This window comes from Gavia stellata, chromosome 16 (assembly GCF_030936135.1).
Source record: "Gavia stellata isolate bGavSte3 chromosome 16, bGavSte3.hap2, whole genome shotgun sequence".
In the NCBI taxonomy this organism is placed as follows: Eukaryota; Metazoa; Chordata; class Aves; order Gaviiformes; family Gaviidae; genus Gavia; species Gavia stellata.
The window spans coordinates 10,610,542-10,631,217 of record NC_082609.1 but is presented as its reverse complement, the minus strand read 5'-3'; the positions used below and the strand labels follow the sequence as shown (position 1 = coordinate 10,631,217).

At 64.4% G+C, this 20,676-nt stretch overlaps 3 protein-coding genes across 3 annotated transcripts; all 3 read left to right on the top strand.

The window, feature by feature from the left end:
* Positions 1 to 1,551: 1,551 nt before the first annotated feature.
* On the top strand, positions 1,552 to 8,714 carry RGS14 (regulator of G protein signaling 14). The gene is made up of 15 exons (XM_059825586.1): positions 1,552 to 1,596; positions 3,251 to 3,272; positions 4,484 to 4,638; positions 4,744 to 4,836; positions 5,423 to 5,566; positions 5,735 to 5,884; positions 6,073 to 6,193; positions 6,284 to 6,414; positions 6,491 to 6,694; positions 6,800 to 6,876; positions 7,046 to 7,172; positions 7,524 to 7,605; positions 7,797 to 7,855; positions 8,056 to 8,170; positions 8,479 to 8,714. Exons 1-15 carry the CDS (start codon positions 1,552 to 1,554, stop codon positions 8,712 to 8,714), a joined length of 1,761 nt encoding a protein of 586 aa, XP_059681569.1.
* A 3,058-nt stretch (positions 8,715 to 11,772) lies between these two features.
* SLC34A1 (solute carrier family 34 member 1) lies at positions 11,773 to 16,166 on the top strand. Its single transcript, XM_059825402.1, has 13 exons — positions 11,773 to 11,797; positions 11,848 to 11,997; positions 12,153 to 12,335; positions 12,787 to 12,915; positions 12,991 to 13,134; positions 13,239 to 13,350; positions 13,437 to 13,632; positions 13,967 to 14,062; positions 14,178 to 14,277; positions 14,525 to 14,692; positions 15,094 to 15,210; positions 15,381 to 15,505; positions 15,612 to 16,166. Exons 1-13 carry the CDS (start codon positions 11,773 to 11,775, stop codon positions 16,164 to 16,166), a joined length of 2,100 nt encoding a protein of 699 aa, XP_059681385.1.
* A 987-nt stretch (positions 16,167 to 17,153) lies between these two features.
* LOC132318364 (alpha-2Db adrenergic receptor-like) lies at positions 17,154 to 18,182 on the top strand. The gene has a single exon (XM_059825480.1). The coding sequence runs from the start codon at positions 17,154 to 17,156 to the stop codon at positions 18,180 to 18,182; it is 1,029 nt and encodes a 342-aa protein (XP_059681463.1).
* Positions 18,183 to 20,676: the final 2,494 nt, after the last annotated feature.

Here is a 20,676-nt window from a genome sequence, read left to right as displayed (position 1 = left end):
ACCCCCTGCCCAGAGACCCTGCCAGGGCTGCGGCTGCTAATGCTGCACTGCTTTTGTGAATGTTCACGGTGGGAACACTTCATTTTTCTCTGCATAGATCTGCACCCAACTTAATGTTAGGGTTCTGCTTTTGATAGGTTAATCACCCACCTTACGTCCCAGTTATTAGCATTTCCATGAGTGGGTTGCCATGGTGCTCTGCGGTTTATCCTCTAACTGTTAGTTACTTATATTTCCTAACAAATATCCTAAAATATCCTTGACTGGTTTGTGGTTGCTGATCAACATGGAACCCCGACCTAGGAGATGGGCAAAACTGCTTAGGCATCAGTTTGGTGACTCCAAGCTGCACGTCCACCACTCCTCTCTGCCAGGCTCTGCCGGCATCCGGGGCGCAGGCAGCTCTCCCCAAACACTGGCTGCTAACGGCAGCAGCATCAGCATGGCCCTGGGGGCCACCCCCAGACCCACTGCTTGGCGTGGGGCTGGGAGGCAGCTGTGCGCCCGGCCGGGTGTGGGTGTGACCGGGGCAAGCGGCACCAGGCTGGTGCAGGGGTGCATTGGGCTTGTTGATGCCCCCCTGCCCCTGCACCCCTCTTCCCTGGGGTGATGTGATGCCTGGGAGGAGCCCCCTTGGACTGCCCGGGCTGCTGGGAGTGGTGGCGATGGGGTGGTGACCCTGAGGCAGCACAGGCCATGCTGGCGATGGGGGCTGAGTGGGATGGGGATTCACATGAGTATGGGGACAGGGATGGGGACGGGGATGCAGATGGGGATGTGGTCACAGATACAGATGCAGATGGAGACAGGGATAGGGATGGGGATGGGGACAGGGATGGGGATGGGAATGCAGATGGGGATGTGGTCACAGATACAGATGCAGATGGAGACAGGGATAGGGATGGGGATGGGGATGGGGATGAGGACAGGGATGGGGACGGGGACTGGGATGGGGACAGGGATGCAGATGGGGATGTGGTCACAGATACAGATGCAGATGGAGACAGGGATAGGGATGGGGATGGGGATGGGGATGAGGACAGGGATGGGGACGGGGACTGGGATGGGGACAGGGATGCAGATGGGGATGTGGTCACAGATACAGATGCAGATGGAGACAGGGATAGGGATGGGGACGGGGATGTGGATGGGGACGGGGATGGGGACGGGGACAGGGATGGGGACGGGGATGCAGATGGGGATGTGGTCACAGATACAGATGCAGATGGAGACAGGGATAGGGATGGGGACGGGGATGTGGATGGGGACGGGGATGCGGCGGGGCCGCGGCGCCTCCTGGCCCGAAGCCGGTGCCCACCGGGGCGGGGCCGGGGCCGGTGGCGGCGGCGGCGGCGCGGGGAGGGAGGGCGGCTCCGCTCCCCCCGCTGCGGTCTCGGTTCCCATGGCGACACTTCCTGTGGCAGCCGAAAGCGGTAGTGCCGGGGAGCGCCGGGCCGGGCCGGGCCGGGGGAGCCGCGCCGCGCCGCCGGCCGGGGATGTTGCGGGGCCGCGGGCCGCGCCGGTAGCGCGCTCGGCCGGAGGGTGCCAGGCATGCAGAGCAAGGCCAAGCTGCTGCTGGTCCACAACGGCCGCATGGTGAGTCCCGGCCTGGCCCGGGGTGCCGGTCTCCATCCCCCGGGGCTGCCCCGCCCGGCGGCACGGCGTGGGACTGGGTACCGGGCAGGCAGGGGGTGTGGGGCCGGTACCGGGCAGGCAGGGGGTGTGGGGCCGGGTACCGGGCAGGCAGAGGGGTGTGGAGTGGATAACGGGCAGGCAGAGGGATGTATGGGGCCAGGTAGTAGGCAGGCAGGGGCATGTGGGGTGGATAACGGGCAGGCAGAGGGATATAGGTCTGGGTATCGGGCAGGCAGAGGGATGTATGGGGCCAAGTAACAGGCAGGCAGAGGGGTGTAGAGAGGATAAGGGCAGGCAGGGGGTGTGAGGCTGGGTCACGGGCAGACAGGGCTGTATGGGGCTTGGGTATCCGCAGCGGGCAGAGATGTAGAGGGGGATTGGGGCAGGCAACGGTATATGGGGCTGGGCAACAGTTAGGCAGGGACATATGGGGGTGAAGTAATGAGGAGGCAGGGGTCTGTAAGGCTGAGACAGCAGTCTAAGAGGGGATGTATGGCACTGGGGTAATGGGCGAGCAGTGATGTATGGGGCTGGGGTAAACAGGAGTCAGCAGTGCTGGGATGCATGGGACTGGGTGGCACAGGCACGGCAGAGCTATGTGGGTGTGGGCAACAGGGATGGATGGGGAAGAGCAAGCAGATGACAAGATAGGGGGGTGTGGGGCTGGGCTAATGGGCAGGAAGGGCTGGGATGTATGGGGCTGGGCTAAGGGGCATGGTAGCAGCATGTGGGGTGGGGTAGCAGGGACAGGCAGGGGTGGGATAGTGGGGCTGGGGTGTGTGGGGCTGGGATGGGGACAGGGAGGGGGCGTGCAGGGCAGGCTGGGGTGTGTGGGGTTGTCAGGGTGGGGGGCATTGGCCAGCCAGGTCAAGGGCACCACTTCAGTGTGGCCCCAGATGGGCAATGAGAGGCAGCGCCGCGGGCAGGCAGTGCTTGGCTGGGCTTTGTGGAGGCTCTGCCCATCTGCCTGCTTGCGGGTCCTGGGGTACCACATCCCCGCAGCAGGTACCTGGGGTGGCCTGAGGGCTGCTGCAGGGCACCCTGTGCTGCTGTGCTCTGGGCTGGCAGCTCTGGCAGGACCTAGTCCCTGTTTTTGGGCATCTGCCCTCCAGTTGTCCCAGGCCCCAAGGAAGGAGGGAGCAGGCAGTTTGCCTGCCTAGGGCTGTGGGGCTGTGGTTGTCCTTCCTTCCCTCCCCTCCTCCCCTCCTCTTCCTGTGCCGGGGAGGCTGCTTCTCTCCTCCCAGGGCAGCCGTGGCAGGGTTACATCTGATAGCATCTGCCCTTTCCCAATTGCTGGCCTGGCCCCAGGGCAGTAGATGCACAGGAGGTGGGAGAAGGGCTGCGTGCCCCTTGTAACCCCCCACCCCTACTCGCTGCACACCCCTTGTAACCCCCCCACCCCCACTTGCTGCCCTGGGGTTGGGAGCCCCATGTCCTGCCTCTGCCATGGGGCAGCCATCCCAGTTGCAGCTAACACCAGAGCCGGCAGCCCATGTCCCTTGCTCCAGGGTTCGGACTGTGCTTGCCCTGGTGCTGCCGCCTGCCTGGGTACCGCTCCACCGGGCTGGCAGATACCATGTGTCCCCTCTTACCTCTCTTCTCTCCACCCCCGCAGGGCCCGGCTGTGTCGGATGGAGGTAAGGCTGCTCTTTGCCCTGGGGTGGGAGGCCGGCATCGTCTTCAGGGGAGGGGGAAGCCCACATCCAGCCTGGTGCCAGGGGCAAGGAGCCAGCAGAGAGCCAGGTCCTGTGTCAGCACAGGCTGTGCCGTGGGTGGATGCATGTCCGGGCCCCCGCGGTGCCGGTCTGAGCCCTCTGCCAGGGACTCGACATACATCATCATCCCTCCTGCACAGCCCCGTTGTGCCTGTCCCTCCCTTCTGGCTGCTCTGCTGGCACCCTTGGGTGCTGGGGGCTCAGGGGCTTCTTGGGGCAAGCAGAACCTCAGTACCAGCCAGCCCTGGGTCCCCTGAGGGAGTCTGTCTGTCTGTCTCATTGTGCATCCGATATCTCAGATGGCCCATTTGCCTGTCTCAGCCGCGCTGCAGGATCCTTCCAGCGTGGGGTGCCAGTGGGTGATGTTCCCACCTGCACACACAGCGTGTGTGCAGTTATGCCGTGTTTTGGACAGGAGGAGAATTGTGGGGAGCCCAGCAAAGCATCAGCTTGTCACCTCTCCTCGTACCGGCTTTGCCAGGAGAGCCCTGCTTCCATACCCTTACCTTCTCTTGCAAATGACCCTCTGCTTCCAGTTGCTCACCAGCCAAACCAGTTCAAAAGCTGGGGTTGCCCCTGGGAACTTCCGTCTTTTTGACAGAGGGAATCTATTTAAATGCATGGTCACTTTGGGTTTCCCCGGGGGAGGGTTTGTCAGGGTTGGGAGCTGGGGATGACACTTTCTGTGCCCTCCTCTCGCTGGGTTTGTTCCTTGTCGTGGCTGGAGGAATGGAGAAGGTAAGTTCAGGCACCTCTACCCATCCTCCGAGCTTCCCTCCATGCCGTGTGCTGGCCGTGTCCCCTTCCACCCCACATTCCCTCCCTGGATGGGTGCCTTCCCCATGTATCAGCTTTGTTCCCCTGCGAGATGAGTCACAGGTAGAGTCACGGTGACACCCTGGGGAGGATGGCCAGCGCTGGCAGGGAGGGCTGTCACACCAGAATGTGCCAGCTGTGGCATCACGGTGCTCAATCTACTGAGGATGCCACTGTGATGCTCCTCACGTTCCTTACCTGAGGGCTCACTGGCTCTGATCAGCATGGGATGGAAGAACTCACAGAGGGCTGCTGGCGACAGGTAATGATGCTGGGGGACACCCAGGCAGCCAGAACTGACCCTTTTTCTCTCCCAGAGTTAAACGCCTCCAGGGCCCGTGGCAGCAACCACAGTGTGAACAGCCTGCCGGGACCGCCGGCCACCTGCGGCTCTGCACAGGGGTCTGTGGTCAGCTGGGCCGAATCCTTCGAGACGCTGCTGCAGGACCGTGTGGCCGTCACCTACTTCACTGTGAGTGCTGCAGCCCAGACCTCAGTCCCTGCTCCCATCTGCCATTGGCAACTGGCTGTCCCACAGCCGCAGTGCCGGCCAGGCCAGCAACTCTCTGCCCCGCAGGAGTTCCTCAAGAAGGAGTTCAGCGCTGAAAACGTCTACTTCTGGCAGGCATGCGAGCGCTTCCAGCAGATCCCAGCCAGTGACACGCAGCAGGTACCGGCCTCCACACAGCCACAGTGCAGCTGAGCCTGGGCCACGCAGCTGCTGGGAGGGACGTGGGCAGAGATGGAGATGGCTATCGTGCCTGCATGTCCCAGGGTCCCGGCAGACCCCTGTTCTGGGAGGCTGAGCAGGCTGGGGGATCTTGCAGGAGGAATAAGGAGATGGATGTGATGTGCATCTGAAAAGCCACAACTGGGACTGCCTGCCCCACGGAGTAGGGCGTGCTTCTCCAGCCTGGGGTGGCCAGAGGGTGGAGAGTGCTGCTGGGAGGACAAAAGAGACCAAGGGCAGAGAGCTAGACTGGGGATCATGGGGACAGAGCCACGCGGCTGGTGGGGATGGTTCCAACCTCGGGCTGTACCTCCGCAGAGAGACTGGCGTGTTGTGTCCAAAGCTTGGTGCTGGGCGGGGGTGGCTGGGTCCAATGCCCGTCCTGAAGCCCAGGTACCGAGCTGGTCCCAGGGGGCACTTGGCCCCTCAGGGCTCAGGTGGCTCTGTGGGGTGAGCCAAGGGCTCCCCGCAGCATAGCAGTGAGAAGGGGGCTCCTGGTCTTGGCCTGACCCCCCTGCTCCCCCAGCTGGCCCAGGAGGCACGGCGGATCTACGATGAGTTCCTCTCCAGTCACTCGATCAGTCCCGTGAACATTGACAAGCAGGCCTGGATTGGGGAGGACATGCTGGCCACCCCCTCCCCAGACATGTTTCGCATCCAGCAGCTCCAGGTACGAGCAGCACCCGTGCTCCACCCCACCCACAGGATGGAGGCTACGGGACCACCCCGCGCATCACCCAGCATCACTGCTGTCGCCATGGGGCTGTGCCACGGGGCAGTGGCTGGAGTGAGCTTTCGGTGGGCAGGGGTCTTAAGCACATGCATCCTCCCTTTGCAGATCTTTAACCTGATGAAGTTTGACAGCTATGCGCGCTTCGTGAAATCCCCACTCTACCAGGCCTGCCTGCGGGCAGAGAGCCAGGGACAGCCCCTGCCCGACCTGCGGCCCCACTCCCGCAGCAGCAGCCCCCCGCCTGACCTCAGCAAGGTGAGAGGGATGGGAAGGGGGGATGAGGACCTGTCCCTTTGCCTGAGAAAACAATTCTGGGTCCCTTCCCTGCTGCTTGGAGCAAACCCAGCCCTGGGTTGAGGACAGACAAGTGGTTGGGGGACTGGGGAAAGGGAAGGGGCAGCCTCAGATGTCCCCATGCTGAGATGCTTCTCCGTTTGCCCCAGAAGTCGAAGCTGAAGCTGGGCAAGTCCCTGCCGCTGGGTGTGGAGATGGCAGGCAGTGGTGCCAACCGCAGCCCCCGTCGGTCCTTCAGGAAGGGAGAACGGCGGGAGCCCTCCTGGGCAGGTAGGTACCTGTGCCGAGTGGGGCAGCCAGGACCATGCCGCCCCGGAAGGGAGCCCGCGGTCCCCACCACCATCCCTCTGTCTGTCCTAGAGGGGGGAGAAAGCGGTGGGAGCGCCATGCTGTGGCGGGAGTCCCAGGGCTCACTCAACTCCTCGGCCAGCCTGGACCTGGGCTTCCTGTCCTCGTCCTCGGCCAGCACAGCCGCCAGCCCCTGGACGGAGGTGAGTTGTCGCTGTGCCAGCCCCGCGGCATCACACTGCCACCGGCTGGGGTCATCTTGCCGCATCTGTCCTGCAGGGCCATCGGAAGAGCCTGGGGGGAAGCGAGGCAGAGCTGCCATCCAAGCCCATGAAGTACTGCTGCGTGTACCTGCCCGATGGCACGGCCTCGCTGGCCTCTGTCCGGCCTGGCCACTCCATCCGTGACATGCTGGTGGGGATATGTGAGAAGCGTGGCTTCAGCCTCCCTGACATCAAGGTCTACCTGGTGGGGAATGAGCAGGTAGGGTGGGCAGTGGGGAGAGGGGGCTCCTGCCAGCTGGACCATCCCCAGGCTGGGACCACATGCCGCTCTGCTTGCTCTTTCCTGATGGTTTGGCTCTTGCAGAAAGCACTGGTGCTGGACCAGGAGTGCTCCGTGTTAGCAGACCAGGAGGTGAAGCTGGAGAACAGGATAAGCTTTGAGTGAGTGGAAGCTTCGGGGCTAATGCTGTTGCCCACATGTGTCCAGTCCACATCACACGTGGCCACCCGTGGTGCCCCACACCCAACACCCCCGGCAGTCCCAAACGCCCTGGCTCTGCCCCTGCCTGTCTGTGTTTGCCTGCAGACAGCCCCTTCTCCCCCTCTGCAGGCTGGAAATCTCCTCCCTCAATAAGACCATCCGCATCACAGCGAAGTCAACCAAGCGCATCCGGGAAGCGCTGCAGCCCGTGCTGGGGAAGTATGGCGTGAGCATGGAGCTGGTGCTGCTGCGGCGGGTGAGGGCTTGCACCGCGGTGGGCACGGCCCCAGCGTCCTGTGGCCAGGGTGCTGGCGGGGGGGCGAGGCAGGGGACCAAGTCTGGGGCTTGGGCCAGGGGCTGCTGGCAGTGACCAGGTGGTGGGGAGCTGTGGTCTATGCCGGGGGCAGCCTGCAAGTTTGTGGAGCGTCACCGGTGTTTGAGATGAGCTGTGGCACTCCGACGTGGGCCGGGAGGGACCAGTGGGTGTGCTCTGTGCTGTGCAGCCCGTGACGCGGCAGGGTCTGGCCGGGGAGCTCACAGGTCCTCAGCCTAGCCGCCTTTGCCATGCCACAGCAAGCGTGACACGGGCTGGCTCTTCGCATTGCAGCAAGGTGAGCCAGCTGCCCTGGACCTGGAGAAGCTGGTCAGCACGGTGGCTGCTCAGAAACTCATCCTGGAAATGCTGGCAGGTAAAGTGTCCCTCTGCTCCCAGCCGTCCCCTGCCCTGCCCCAGGCAATGTCCCCCCGCCAGAGCACTCACAGAGCCAAGCTGCTTTCTGCTGGCCATGACTCCTGCTCCCTGGGACGGGCTCCATCCTGTCACTGAGTGGGCCAGAACCCAGGTGCTGGCACAGGGTGCTGAGCATCCCTTACCTTGCAGACATTCGAGTGACAGAGAGTGCCAAGGCTGCAGCTGCCCCCTCCCCGCTCCAGAGCAAGGTGAGCTCAAGATCCCACCACCCTGGTCAGAGATGCCCCCATGGCTGCTGCCATGGTCTGCGGGAAGGTGTGCCCCACTGTGACCCCAGCACATGCCGCAGGGCTGGGCAGTGGGTGCCAAGGCAGAAGTCAGGCTGCGGGAGGGCGATGGGCACATGGGCTGGGGGCCCCATTGCTGAGGCCTGGGCTGTTCATCACAGGAGGGAAGCCCGACAGGAGCAGAGCCTGACACGCTGTGGGAGATGCCCTCCTCCTTCTCCCGGCCCCAGTCTTCAGCTGCCACGAACCTGAACCGCCGCACATACGACCTGGAAGGTGAGACCTGGCATGTCTGAAACCTGAGGGGCTGGGGCAAAACACGGTGTGAGAGACACAGGGCTCCTGGTCAGCTGGGGATAGGTGCAGGGTCCCGTGAAGCTGGGGCTGGGCTACAGGGGACTTGGGGTGCCCTGGTGTGCTGGGGATGGGTGCAGGGTCCCATGGGTGCTGGCATGGAGCAGGGAGAAGGTACAGGTGCTGTGCCTGGGACATGTTCAGGGTCATGTCAGGTAGAGAGGGCAGCCGAGGCATTAGGACAGGAGCCTGAGTGCTGGGTTCAGGTGCATGACCTGCATTTCTCCCAGGGCTGGTGGAGCTGCTGAACCGTGCCCAGAGCTGCCGGGCCAACGACCAGCGTGGGCTGCTCTCCAAGGAGGACCTGGTCCTGCCTGACTTCCTCCAGCTCCCCGGGCAGGATGACAGTGCCTGCGAGGAGTCAGATCAGCCCCACGCCCCTCACACAGGCTCCGAGGGAAACGGCCATCCTAAGCCCACAGAGCCCACGCTGGCTCAGCCTCCGGTCAACCACGAGCTCCGATGAGTCCTGCTGCACGTCCGCACCCAGTGCGTGGTACCCCCGGGCCATGCTGGCGTTCAACACGGGGCCTGACCAGCCCCTGCCCTGCACCACCGACACTGCCCGGACCGCAGATTCGTTCACGTCCTGTCACAAACTGTCGTGTCGTGTCACTGTGAGTGGTTGAGCTGCTGCCATGCCCCTCAGTGGGGTCATATCCTGGTGCACGTCAATGGAGTCCTGTACATAGTTTGAACCCCCGTTGCAAAGCACTTTGCAACGTCCCACGCATGCCTGGCACTGTCCTGCCCAGTGCCTCTGCCTGTGGCAGAGCTGGCACCCTGGCAAATCCTGCCTGTGCCGGGCTGGCACAGCCCCGTGTACTGTTCAGGTGGGGAAAGCACCCTTCCAGCTGAAGGTTGTGCAGGATAGAGAGGACATGGGTGGGTGGGGTGGCAAGGCAAGCGCCAGCCCCAAACACCGGTGTTGTGGGCAGGCAGGGTCAGGAGAACGCGTGTCTGGAGCTGAGGGTCAGATCTGGTCCCTGACCCCACAGGAACAGAGGTTCTCCTGTTGTTGATGTGCGGGTCTACCCTTCCTGGGGAGGGTGAGCATGGCCCTGCTGGCCTGTGCCCCAGGCAGGTTGTTACCATCTGCGTTGTGTAAGTGTGGCCAGGCTCAATGCTGTTGTGGAGCAGGGCACAGAGCCATAGGTGGTTCCTGCCCCAAGCAGACAGAGGCAGAGCCAGTAGACCCTGTAGGTCCCCTGCCGCAGCCTGGCTGGGCTGTGGATGCTCAGCCCTTGGTGACAGGCCTGCCTGGTGCCAGAAGAATGCAGCACCCCTGGGTGCTGAGCATCTCAGCCTGGGGTGTGGGTACCCAGCATGTGCCCAGCCTGCCATCCCTGCCAGCAGCTGTGCTGGGCAGTAACCTCAAGCCCAGCTCTGCCAGACCTGGCTGTGCCTGGCAGGTCCCCATCCCGGGCAGCCCCGTGTCCCCAGAGGTCCCAGACCCAGTCTGCGATGGAGAAAGCCCCCTGACAGCAGCCAGGAGATCCTCCATCGTCCGTGTGTGCCAGGGCCCTTCCTTGGGTCACCGCTCTGTCACCACTGCCCAGCCAGAGGCAGAGGGGTGGCCTAGGGCAGCCCCAGGGCTCGCCCAGGGATGGGGGGCATGTCCACCCCTCCCCATGCTGCCGCGGCCGGCTGCGGCCCCGTGGCCCCAGTCAGAGCCCCCCGTGTCTCTGTGGTGCTGCTCAGTCCCGTCTGTGGTGTGAAACCGGGGGAAATAAAGAGCGTTGCCTGGATGTCTGTCCCTCTCCTTCCTCCGCTGCTGAGGCCAGATGGTGCTTTTCCTGGCAGCAATGTCCCCCCAGCCCCCCCATACTCCACGGAGCCCCCCTGGGGCCAGGGCAGGGCTGGAGCCAGCCCTTGGCCCCGGTGCCACCCTGCCCAGCAAAAAGGGGCAGTGCCAGGAGCTTGTTTTCCCGGCACTGATGATGGCGTAGGGGAAGCTGCAGGGCCGGCATGGCCAAGGACTTCAGCCCCGACCCTGTCAATGAGTGACAGCCAGAGCTGCCAGGGCCTCACTAGGTTAATGATTCTGGGGGCAGCTGGCCAAGAGCCCCCGGGGACAGGGCAAGCGCGGACACCTGCCTCCTGCCCGCTGCAGCCTGGCACGGAGCTCTGTGGGTACCACTGTCCACAGACAGAAGGGTCCCTGTGCCCCCAGAGAGGCAGGATGTGTCCCCTGTCATGGCACCTCCTGAGCATTCATCTCCATTGGTTTGTGACTTGGCACAGGCTCAGTGATACTCCAGCAGAGGCAGGGAGGTCCTCAGGCTGGCATGTCCCCAAGCTGTCCCCGAGCACCCTGGGGTACCCAAGGGATCTCCACTTGCTCCCCGCATACAATCATGGCAGGCTTGTCCATGGTAGTGGGACCCAGGAGTGCCTGGTCCCAGAGGAACGGGGATGTGACAGCCACGTGGCCCCTCCGTGCCCCACTCCCCACAGGCACCAGGGCCGGCGGGGCCTTTGCCCCTGGCTCTCCCCTGGACAGACGTGCATGCAAACTGGCCGGGCACCTCGTGAGTGGATGGAAACTTGGCTGGAGGTGCGTAAACAGCAGGTAATGGTAAATGGTATCGAGGGGGTGGTGACGGCAATGCTGGCGTTGCTCTGCTCCTGCCCGCCCCGGCACTGCACATGCTGGGAAGACGTGGGCTCTGCCCCAGGCAGCCCTCTCAGTGCCGTCGGCTGCTCCGCACTGAGCCACTGGCACGGGCTGAGCCGGGCCGTGTGCCACCGTCACCACCAGCGACAGGACACAGGGACTGCGCCGATGCTGACGTAACCCACCGCCAACGCCCTGGCGGCAAGGACGGTGCATGCCCTGGGCAGAGCCGGGTCCGTCACGGCTGATGCATAGATGGCTCCAAGGACGGTGGATGTGTCCATGGCCTCACCTCCGGTTTGGGACACCCCAGCAGCACGAGCACCAAGCCCTTTTCCTCCTCCTCTTCCTCTCGTGCAGGGGATGAAGCACCCGGCACCAAGTGATGGAGAGCTGAGGCTGCTCCAGCATCGCCCCTCGGGCACTGTGCTCCAGCACTGCCCTGACTTCACTCCCCGCCACACTGGCTGCTGCTCACCCAGGGGCAATGCTGAGCCTCGGGCAGGCGAGGCAGGGTGTGCCAGCGGCACAGTACCGTGGGGGCGCATGCCCCATCGCGCCCTGGGGCCGCGGCTGATGGGATGCTGTGGGGTTACCCATTAACTGCAGGAATTTCTGGGGAGGAGGTGAGCGGCAAGCGGAGGCGAGGGGCAACGCGGGCTCCTTAGACTTTGCTCTTGGTGTGCATATAAAGGGCCGTGGTGCCCCGCGGGCCACTTTGCTGGAGGGACGCGTGGATGTGGCATGTGGACATGGTGCTGCCCTGAGTGCCCGGACAGTCCCAGGTGAGCAGGGCCCTGGGCAGGATGGATCCCCTCCCTGTGTCTCCTCTGCCTGGCTGCCTTGTGGGAGCTTGCTGGGGTGGCATAGCAGTGGCCGGTGGCCCAGGGGACCATCGGGTGATGGGATGGTCCTCCTCAGTGGTGCCAGCACCACGGGGATTCTGGGAGCCGGTGGTGGTCGGCACAGCACAGCCACGGCTCTGCCATGGTGACGCATGGCCGACTCTGCTCAGCCTCAGCAGGAGTGATGATGCCCTACCGGAGGGAGAGCCCAGCCCTGCCCCGCTGCCCAGTGCGGGGAGGAAGGGTGGTGCATGGGCCCCAGTTCACCTACTGCCCCAGCCCCCAAGGTAAGTGCCCCCAGCCCTCCTCCTCCTCCTCTTCCTTGCCCCGATGGGCTCAGCTCTGCTTCTGGCTGGACCCTGGCCCGGGCAGTGCCTGGCTCTCCTCTGCAGGGGGGTCCCCGCAAGGATGGGGCCGTAACGCGGGTAACTCCTCTCCCCAGCTCTGCATCGGCTGCCGGGTGCCCATGCCTGCCCCTTCACCGTTGGTGCGGTGCCTTGCCCTGACCATGGCTTCCCCTGCCCTGGCTCCCCGGGGCGCCTGGGTGAGGGCAGGGAGCGGTACGAGCTGGAGGCGCTGCCCTGGCAGGGGCCCCGGCTGGGCTTGGACGAGCTGCAGAAGCCAGGTGAGACCTCCGGCCAGTGCCCCCCAAGGCATGATGCACCCAGGTTGGGGAGCACCCTGGAGACCTGCCAGAGGCACCCAGGGGGGCCATTGGGTGCCAGGAGAGCCCAAACTTTGCCCCTGGGACTGGCAGCAATTCCTCCCCACTGCCCCACCATGCCAGTCCTCATGCTGGCACCCCAGCTGGACCCTCAGCGTGGTGGGCTGCCTGCCGGCAGTGGAGACCCTCGGCTCCCTGGGTGCCATGGGCAGAGCCAAGGGATGACAGGGGTGGTTGGCACAAGGTGCTCCAGGGTGGGAGGATACGGAGGGGACCCGGGAAGTGGTGGCACAGCTGGGGACACAAGCCCCATCCTGCCGGGGGCACAGGAGAATGGCGTGGGGCTGCGGGAGCCCGGGGATCCAGGGCCGTGCTGTGGCTGGCGTTTAACACTCTCTCTTGTCTTGCACAGAGCTGGGGTGCTGGGCCAGGGTCCAGTCCATCTGTGTCTCCCTTCTCAAGGTGCCCCTGATGTTCGGGTTCCTGTACCTCTTCGTGTGCTCCTTGGACGTGCTCAGCTCTGCCTTCCAGCTGGCCGGAGGTAGGGTTACAGGGGCACCCAGGTGGCTGGTGGCACCCACCATGCTGGCACCCTGCTGCTCACGCTCTCTCACAGGCAAGGTGGCCGGGGACATCTTCAAGGACAATGCCATCCTCTCTAACCCGGTGGCCGGGCTGGTGGTGGGCATCCTGGTGACTGTGCTGGTGCAGAGCTCCTCCACCTCCACTTCCATCATCGTCAGCATGGTCTCCTCGGGGCGTGAGTGCACCCGTGGGGCTCCCCAGGACCTGAGCCTGGGGGATGGGGTGGCTAGATGGGGTCACCCCAAGCTGGGCCATGCTAGCTGGTCTGTCTGTCTCCAGTGCTGGAGGTGCGCTCTGCCATCCCCATCATCATGGGCTCCAACATCGGCACCTCTGTCACCAATACCATCGTGGCCCTCATGCAGGCTGGTGACCGCAGTGAGTTCAAACGGTGAGAGCTGGTCGCGGCAGAGGGGACTGGGGGGCTGGGGGCTGCTCCCTGGGGGTCACCACATGCCAACGGGCTCCGCTGCGCAGGGCCTTCGCTGGTGCCACCGTGCATGACTGCTTCAACTGGCTGTCAGTGCTGGTCCTGCTGCCACTGGAGGTGGTGAGCGGGTACCTGCACCACGTCACCCGCCTGGTTGTGGCCACCTTCAACATTCGCAGTGGGAAGGATGCCCCTGACCTGCTGAAGATCATCACGGAGCCATTCACCAAGCTCATCATCCAGGTCTCCTCAGCCATGGTGTCCCCAGGCTGGTGGTGGTCCCCCAGCGCTGGTGTACCCCATGCTGGTAGTGATGTCCCCAGTGATGGTGTTCCTTTGATGGTGGCCATGCCCAAGTGTCTCTAGGCTGGTAGTGGTGTCCCCAGGCTGGTGGTGGTCGCCTAACATTGCTGTCCCTGTGCTGGTGGTCATGTCCTCAGCACTGGTGTCCCTTTGATGGTGGTCGTGTCCAAGTGTCCCCAGGCTGTCAGTGGTGTCCCCAACCCAGAAAAGATGTCCCTGAGCCAGGGGTGCTGTCAGCCCCCAAGGGCCCTCCTCAACGTGTGTGTTGTTGCAGCTGGACAAATCGGTGATCACGGGCATCGCAACAGGGGACGAGAGCCTGCGCAACCGGAGCCTCATCCGTGTCTGGTGTAGCCCCACGCCTCCACAGGTGAGGGGTCCGTGTCCCTGCTGGGGCCACCAAACTATCCCACAGAGGGTGGGCGGTGGGCAGGGACTGGCCTAGGATGCTGTGGAGCCGGCTGCAGCCCACCCTCTCCCTGCAGACGGCCGCTGTGGGGCTTGGGTCCCCCCTGAACTGCACGGCCCCCAGTCACTGCAGCACTAAAGGCATTGAGAGCCTTCACAACATCACCAGGCAGAAGTGTGAGTGGGTACGGGGGGCTTGGGCAGGGCCAGGGGCACAGGAGATGGGGCTGGGGAAGTGCAGGTGGGACTGGGGGGCTTTATGTGGGATGGAGGGCTGCTGGACATGGGGCTCGAGTCATGATGTGGGGCAGGGCTAGGAGATGTTGGGGCTGGGGTTCAGGTGGGGGGCTGTCGGGGGGGGGGGCAGGTTTGTGAGCAGGGCCGGGTCAGCCCCAGCCCCTCGCCCAGCCGTGCTGTGGGGCAGGTGAGCATCTCTTCACTGACACACCGCTGCCCGACCTGGCCGTGGGGCTGGTGCTGCTGGCCGGGTCCCTCGTCGTGCTCTGCACCTGCCTCATCCTCCTGGTCAAACTCCTCAACTCCCTGCTCAAGGGCCAGGTGGCCAAAGCCATCCAGAAGGTCATCAACACTGGTGAGTGGGATGGGACCTGCCGTGGGGTGAGTGGGATGGGACCCTGCCTGCTCCATGGCCACCCAGCCCCAGCCCCATCCCCACTTGCCATCCTCAGACCCATCCCTGGCTGCCCCTAACCCCCATTCCTGCCTGGACCCCCATGTCCCCTGCCTGTCCCTGATCCCTACTCTGCTTATGGCTGTCACGGCCTCCTGGTGTCCATGTCCTCCTTCCCCAGCCATCCCAGCCACCAGCCACCAGGCTGGCCCCATACCCACAGCCTGACCCCATACCCACAGCCTGGCCCCACAGCCCCTTCCCCAGCATCATGTAGGAGCTCCAGGCTGCTCCCAGCCGATGCATCCATGCTCATGTCCATGCTTGTGTCCATGCTCGTGCCCATGGCCATGCCATGGCAGACCTCCCGCACCCACTCAGCTGGCTCACGGGGTACTTCGCCATGGTGGTGGGCGCTGGGATGACCTTTGTGGTGCAGAGCAGCTCTGTCTTCACCTCGGCCATCACACCCCTGATCGGTGAGTCCCGGCCGAGCCTGGTCCCCTGCCACGTGCTGGTCCCCCCCCGCCACGATGGCCTGTGGGCGCTGGGGCATTTGGAGGGGCAGGAGGATCTGTGCCTCCCTGGGAGAGCATGGGGACAGCACTGGCGAGGAGCAATGGGATGGGATGGGGTGCCTCTCCCGCAGGCCTGGGGGTGATCAGCATAGAGCGCGCCTACCCACTGACCCTGGGCTCCAACATTGGCACCACCACCACCGCCATCCTGGCCGCTCTGGCCAGCCCGGGGGACAAGCTGGCCAGCTCCTTCCAGGTATGGGCAGCCCGGGGCCATTGGTGGGCTGGCAGGGGGGCACCGGGCAAGGCAGGGGCTGGGGGAAGTCCGCATGCCCAGCCTGACAGGGATGCCGTCCCTGCAGATCGCCCTCTGCCACTTCTTCTTCAACATCTCTGGCATCCTGCTGTGGTACCCACTGCCCTTCACCCGCCTGCCCATCCGCATGGCGAAGGCGCTGGGTGAGCGTACGGCCAAGTACCGCTGGTTTGCTGTGCTGTACCTCATCGTCTGCTTCCTCCTGCTGCCCTCCCTCATCTTTGGCATCTCCATGGCGGGCTGGCAGGCGCTGGTGGGTGTGGGTGCACCCTTCCTCGGCCTCCTCTTCTTCGTGGGGCTGGTGAATGCGCTGCAGGTGCGCAGCCCCGGCCGCCTGCCCAAATGGCTGCAGACCTGGGACTTCCTCCCCGCCTGGATGCACTCGCTGCAGCCCCTCGACCAGCTCATCACTCGGGCCACCCTCTGCTGCACGGACCGCTGCCGCAGCCCTGAGGGCTGGGAGGAGCGCGAGGGCGCTCCCCGCGACAAGGCCAGGCTGGGGCTGGACAACCCCGCACTCTCCTACCCCGAGGAGCTGCCCGGCCCCACCGTCCGGGTGGGTTCCCCTCGCCCACCCCAGCATGGTGCCACCCGGCTCTAGCCAGCACCAGGCACCCGGGCCACTGCTCCCATGGCAGCCCAGTTTCCGCCGTCCCCACTCAGCTGGTGTCTAATAAATGCCCAGCGCCCGCACCCTGAGTGTGTGTGTCTCTTTGGCTCCTGTCTCTGCAAACCCTGCTAGAGCCACAGCTGGAGCCACGGGTGCCAGAGGACCACCCTCTGCCCCCATGCCCATACACCACCACTGCACAGCCCGGTGCCGTACAGGTGCCCAGTGCTGGGGATGCACCAAATGCACTGCCGGGGCCGTGGGGGCACACGCTGACAGTGCTGCAACTGAACCCTGCGCCTGTGGTTTGCAGCTAGCCTGTACCAACGTGCTGCAGGCAGCATCTTCCTCCACCTGCCTCATCCCTGGAGGGCTGAGCTGGTGGGGTCCATTCTGTACCGCTCGGTGTCACGGCAGTGTGTTGGTGAACCGGGCACAGCACGGGGCAGCCAGCGAGGCACTGTGGTGTTGATGGGCTGCGGATCAGCGGGATGGTGACTCGGCGTGGTCAGGCAGTGTCCCCAGCCTGCCGGGTACCCCAACGCTCATGGCAGGAGACCACTCACCACAGCGACCCTTGCAGGAGCCCTTTAAGTGTTGGCAATAACCGCTTCTCCCACTGCCCACAGATGCTTGGGCTCCTGCCAACGATATCGGCCTGTCCCTCCCTCCCTCCTTCCCGCCCGCCCTCCTCCCGGGCTGGGACCAGCGGAGCCAGCGGGGCAGCCGTGGGAGCCGCTTCGGGGCTCCCGGCACTGCCACTGCCCCGCGTGCCTGGCCAGGCAGCCACCCGGCCAGGACAACCTCTGCCTTGCTGCCAGACCGCGTCAGTATTGGAGTGGTGGCGGCCAGGACACCCCCCCCGGAGACTCAGCAATGCCGGGGCTGCGCCACAAGATGCGACGGGGCTGGTGAGCGGGGCGTGCGCGGCGGGGGGCAGCCCCATGGGGCTTTGTCTGCCTGAGGGGCTGAGCCAGCATGGAGCCAGCCGGCACCCTCCCCAATGCCTCCGGTAATGGCAGCAGTGCCGGCAGCGCCCCGCACTCGCCTGCGGCCACAGGGCTCATTCTGCTGGCCGCCCTGGCCGTCCTGCTGGCCACGCTGGCGGGCAACGCGCTGGTGGTGGTGGCCGTCTCCACCAGCCGGGCCCTGCAGGCCCCGCAAAACCTCTTCCTGGTGTCCCTGGCCTCAGCGGACATCCTGGTGGCCGTCCTCGTCCTGCCCTTCTCACTGGCCAACGAGGTGATGGGCTACTGGTATTTCGGCGGCCTGTGGTGCAGCCTGTACCTGGCACTGGACGTGCTGCTCTGCACCGCCTCCATCGGGCATCTCTGCGCCATCAGCCTTGACCGCTACTGGGCTGTCACCCGGGCAGCCCGGCTCAACCTGCGCCGCAGCCCTGGGCGGGTGAAGGGGATGATCGGGGTGGTCTGGGCAGCGGCAGCCCTAGTGGCACTGCCACCGCTCCTGCGAGCCCAGCCGGGGAGCCGGGAATGCCAGCTGAGCCAGGAGACCTGGTACGTGCTGGCCTCCTGTGCCGCCTCCTTCTTTGCCCCCTGCCTTGTCATGGTCGCCGTCTACTGCCGCATCTACCACCTGACCGCCCAGCGGACAGCGGCCCTCCTCGCCGCCCATGCCCCGCGCCCCGCCGGTGCTGGCAAGAAGGGGACAGGGGTCCGAATGCCGGGCTGGCGGCGCCAGAGCCAGCACCAGAGCATGTTGCTGTGCCGGAGGCGGCTGGTGCGGGCGCGGGAGCGACGCTTCACTGTTGTGCTGGCCGTGGTGATGGGGGCCTTCGTGCTGTGCTGGTTCCCCTTCTTCTTCACCTACAGCCTGCGGGCTGTCTGTGGCGAGGGCTGCCGCATCTCCAAGCCCCTCTTCAGCTTCTTCTTCTGGATCGGCTACTGCAACAGCAGCCTCAACCCCCTCATCTACACCCTCTTCAACCGGGACTTCCGTGCTGCCTTCCGACGGCTCCTCACCGTCCCCCACCGGCACCGCACCTAGGGCCCCACTGGGACATCAGGGACGTGGTCCCCTGCCCTGCTTGCCGCTGGCAGAGCCTGGCCCCACCGCAGACCCCGGACTGCAGTGCCGGTATGCATCTTGAGGTACTTTTGGAAATGCGGGGTTGAATAAAATGAAGCCAAAACCTGTGCCCAGAGCTGGCGTCTGCCTCCTGGGAGCCCAGCAAGTGGCACCCATCGCCGGCACCCGTTGTCACCCGGGTCATCCCACCTGTCCCCCTTGCAGTGTGGGTGACCTGCTGGTGGTGACAACTCACCGCGGCAGCTCCAGCAAGAGCCAGTTCTCCCTGCTGCCAGACAAATCCCAGCTCCTCTGCACGCCTGGGACCCCCAGCATCCTCTTGCGCAGGGGATGGACCTCACAGCTGCTGTGGGGGGAATGAAACCCCCCATGTGGCAGCATCACCGGCTTCAGGCTGAGATGGCTGTGCCTCCGCAGCAGCCCAGTCCAAGCCCTGTGCCTCTCTGCCAGGGCTGTCCCCTCTGACTGCCTGTCAGCACGTAGCTGTGCTGCGCCGTGGGGTTCCGTGGAGGCACATACGTACCCCATGGTGGGGTATGAAGGGTGCAGGGCTGGGGTGGGACACCCCATATCCTGCTTGGGAGCTTCACTGGGATCTTGCTGCAGGAGGGAAAGGAGGAATGACATCCCAGTGCCGGAAAGACCGTCCTCCCTTGGGAGAGAGTGGGAGATGGGTCTGTGTGGGAACAGGCTCCGGCACAGCCCAAGGTGCAAGGGGCCACGAGGGCAACCATGGGGAGAAGACCTGGGGGCAACCACATCCCCCCGGGGGCAGCAGCTACCCCGCGCCCGCCCTCCTGCCCTGCTCTGCGCAGACACCCGGGGGTCAGGGGCCGCTCCACTTCTCCAGCTTTGCTGCTCAAAATAGAAAAGCTCAAAACATTGGACTTTCACTCAGCTAAAAACAGCCGCCAGTGCCTGGGAGCTGGAGCCCAAGGAACGCCGGCCCCCGTCAGCCCCCACCAGGGTGGGTGCAGCTCAGCCGCAGGGTCCAGGGGGCTGAAAGGGACAGGGTTACTCGCAGCAGTGAGGACCCCCAGGCCATCCCCTGCGCCCACTGGTCCTGTGCCTGGAGGCTCATGGCATAAGCTTTGGGACCAGTGGAGGCTCCCAGTGGGGACCGCGCTGGGATGGGGGCCCTCTGTTGACCCCCCACGGAGGCGACTGGCCCTGGCAGTTGGAGCCGCTGGCACTGTCTGCGGAAGAAGCTGCCCTATCGCTGCCGCCTGGCTTCCCCTCCCATGGCTGCCTTTCGCCTTTTCACAATTAAACAGCATTTTGCTTCTAAAAATACCCAGGGAGATGAGGGCGCCTGATGGGGACTCAGCCAGGCCAGCTCGGCCGGGGGAGAGGAGCTCTCCCCGAGGGGCAGAAGCCCCGTGGGCAGCACCCTGGGGCCCCGCAGTGCCCTGGCTCATGCACCCTGCCCTCACCCTTGCCCAGCCGCACCCTCACCCTTGCCCAGCACCGCTGGGGCCAACCAAGGGACCAGGCACCATCCCTCCTCCTGGGCATGACTGCACAGCTCTGGGATGCTCGCAGGGAAGGGGGGTCCAGGGACCAGCCAGAGCTGGGGCACGCAGGGACCCCCCTGCCTGAGCAAGAAGACGCTGTCACATCCCACCTGTGCTGGCATCAAGGCAACATCTGAGCCACTGAAGGCAGTTTCAGCCTGATGTCCAAAACATCAAATCCCAAGGGCTGGATGGCGTCTGGGAGCACCTGGACCCCCCCTTCACCTCAGGCACTACCGAGGTGCTGGGGTGCTCTGGGGAGAGCTCCCCCACCGAGCATCTCCCATTGCATTGCCATCCAGCATATCGTCCTGCCTGCAGCAGAGGGATCGAGCAGGTCGCTCTGTCTTCCCGTAGCAGCCCTTTCCATTCCAAGTTTGTACAAAGTCTGTTTTATCCACCACAGTGTGACCCTTATTCCTGCCCCTCTTGCAAGCCACCGTGACCACAGTACCACTGGGAAAGTGGCTCCCCCCGAAGTGCTGATTAGTGCTGCCCAACTGCAACACCTGCATTCGTCCACCTGGAATTGCATCCTGCGTTTTCAGGCTGTTGCTTCAATTTCTCGAGATTATTTTGAATTACCCCCTGATAGGCTTGGGTTTGGAGACTTCTCCCTCTCCAGCCACATCTCCACAGGGCTAAAAAGCAGAGCACCAGTTCCACTACCTGGGCTGCCACTGGCTCTCTTGGGGACACCAGGACCATCTGGACACTCGTGCTGCTCCGGCAGCTCCCCATGGCCGATGGCTCTTGCCGGTGGTGGCAACAGTGCTGCAAAATGCCAGCTGAGAGGAAACCAAACATAGCAACCTAAGAGTTAAGCATGCAAATGCATGGAAACAAAGTCATCACATCTGAAACTCAAGATAAGTGTCACCTTTAAAAGGAAAGCAGCTCTAAAAGAAGAAAGCTGACAGCGTGAGCTCATCCCTCAT

Coding starts and splice junctions, on each gene's coding strand:
- SLC34A1 (XM_059825402.1), top strand. CDS start 11,773: ATGGTCCTCCTCAGTGGTGCCAGCA. Junction 11,998..12,152: donor CTACTGCCCCAGCCCCCAAG/GTAAGTGCCCCC, acceptor TCCTCTCCCCAG/CTCTGCATCGGCTGCCGGGT. Junction 15,211..15,380: donor GGCCATCACACCCCTGATCG/GTGAGTCCCGGC, acceptor CCTCTCCCGCAG/GCCTGGGGGTGATCAGCATA.
- RGS14 (XM_059825586.1), top strand. CDS start 1,552: ATGCAGAGCAAGGCCAAGCTGCTGCTGGTCCACAACGGCCGCATG. Junction 5,567..5,734: donor TTCGCATCCAGCAGCTCCAG/GTACGAGCAGCA, acceptor CTCCCTTTGCAG/ATCTTTAACCTGATGAAGTT. Junction 6,877..7,045: donor GAGAACAGGATAAGCTTTGA/GTGAGTGGAAGC, acceptor CCCCCTCTGCAG/GCTGGAAATCTCCTCCCTCA.
- LOC132318364 (XM_059825480.1), top strand. CDS start 17,154: ATGGAGCCAGCCGGCACCCTCCCCAATGCCTCCGGTAATGGCAGCAGT.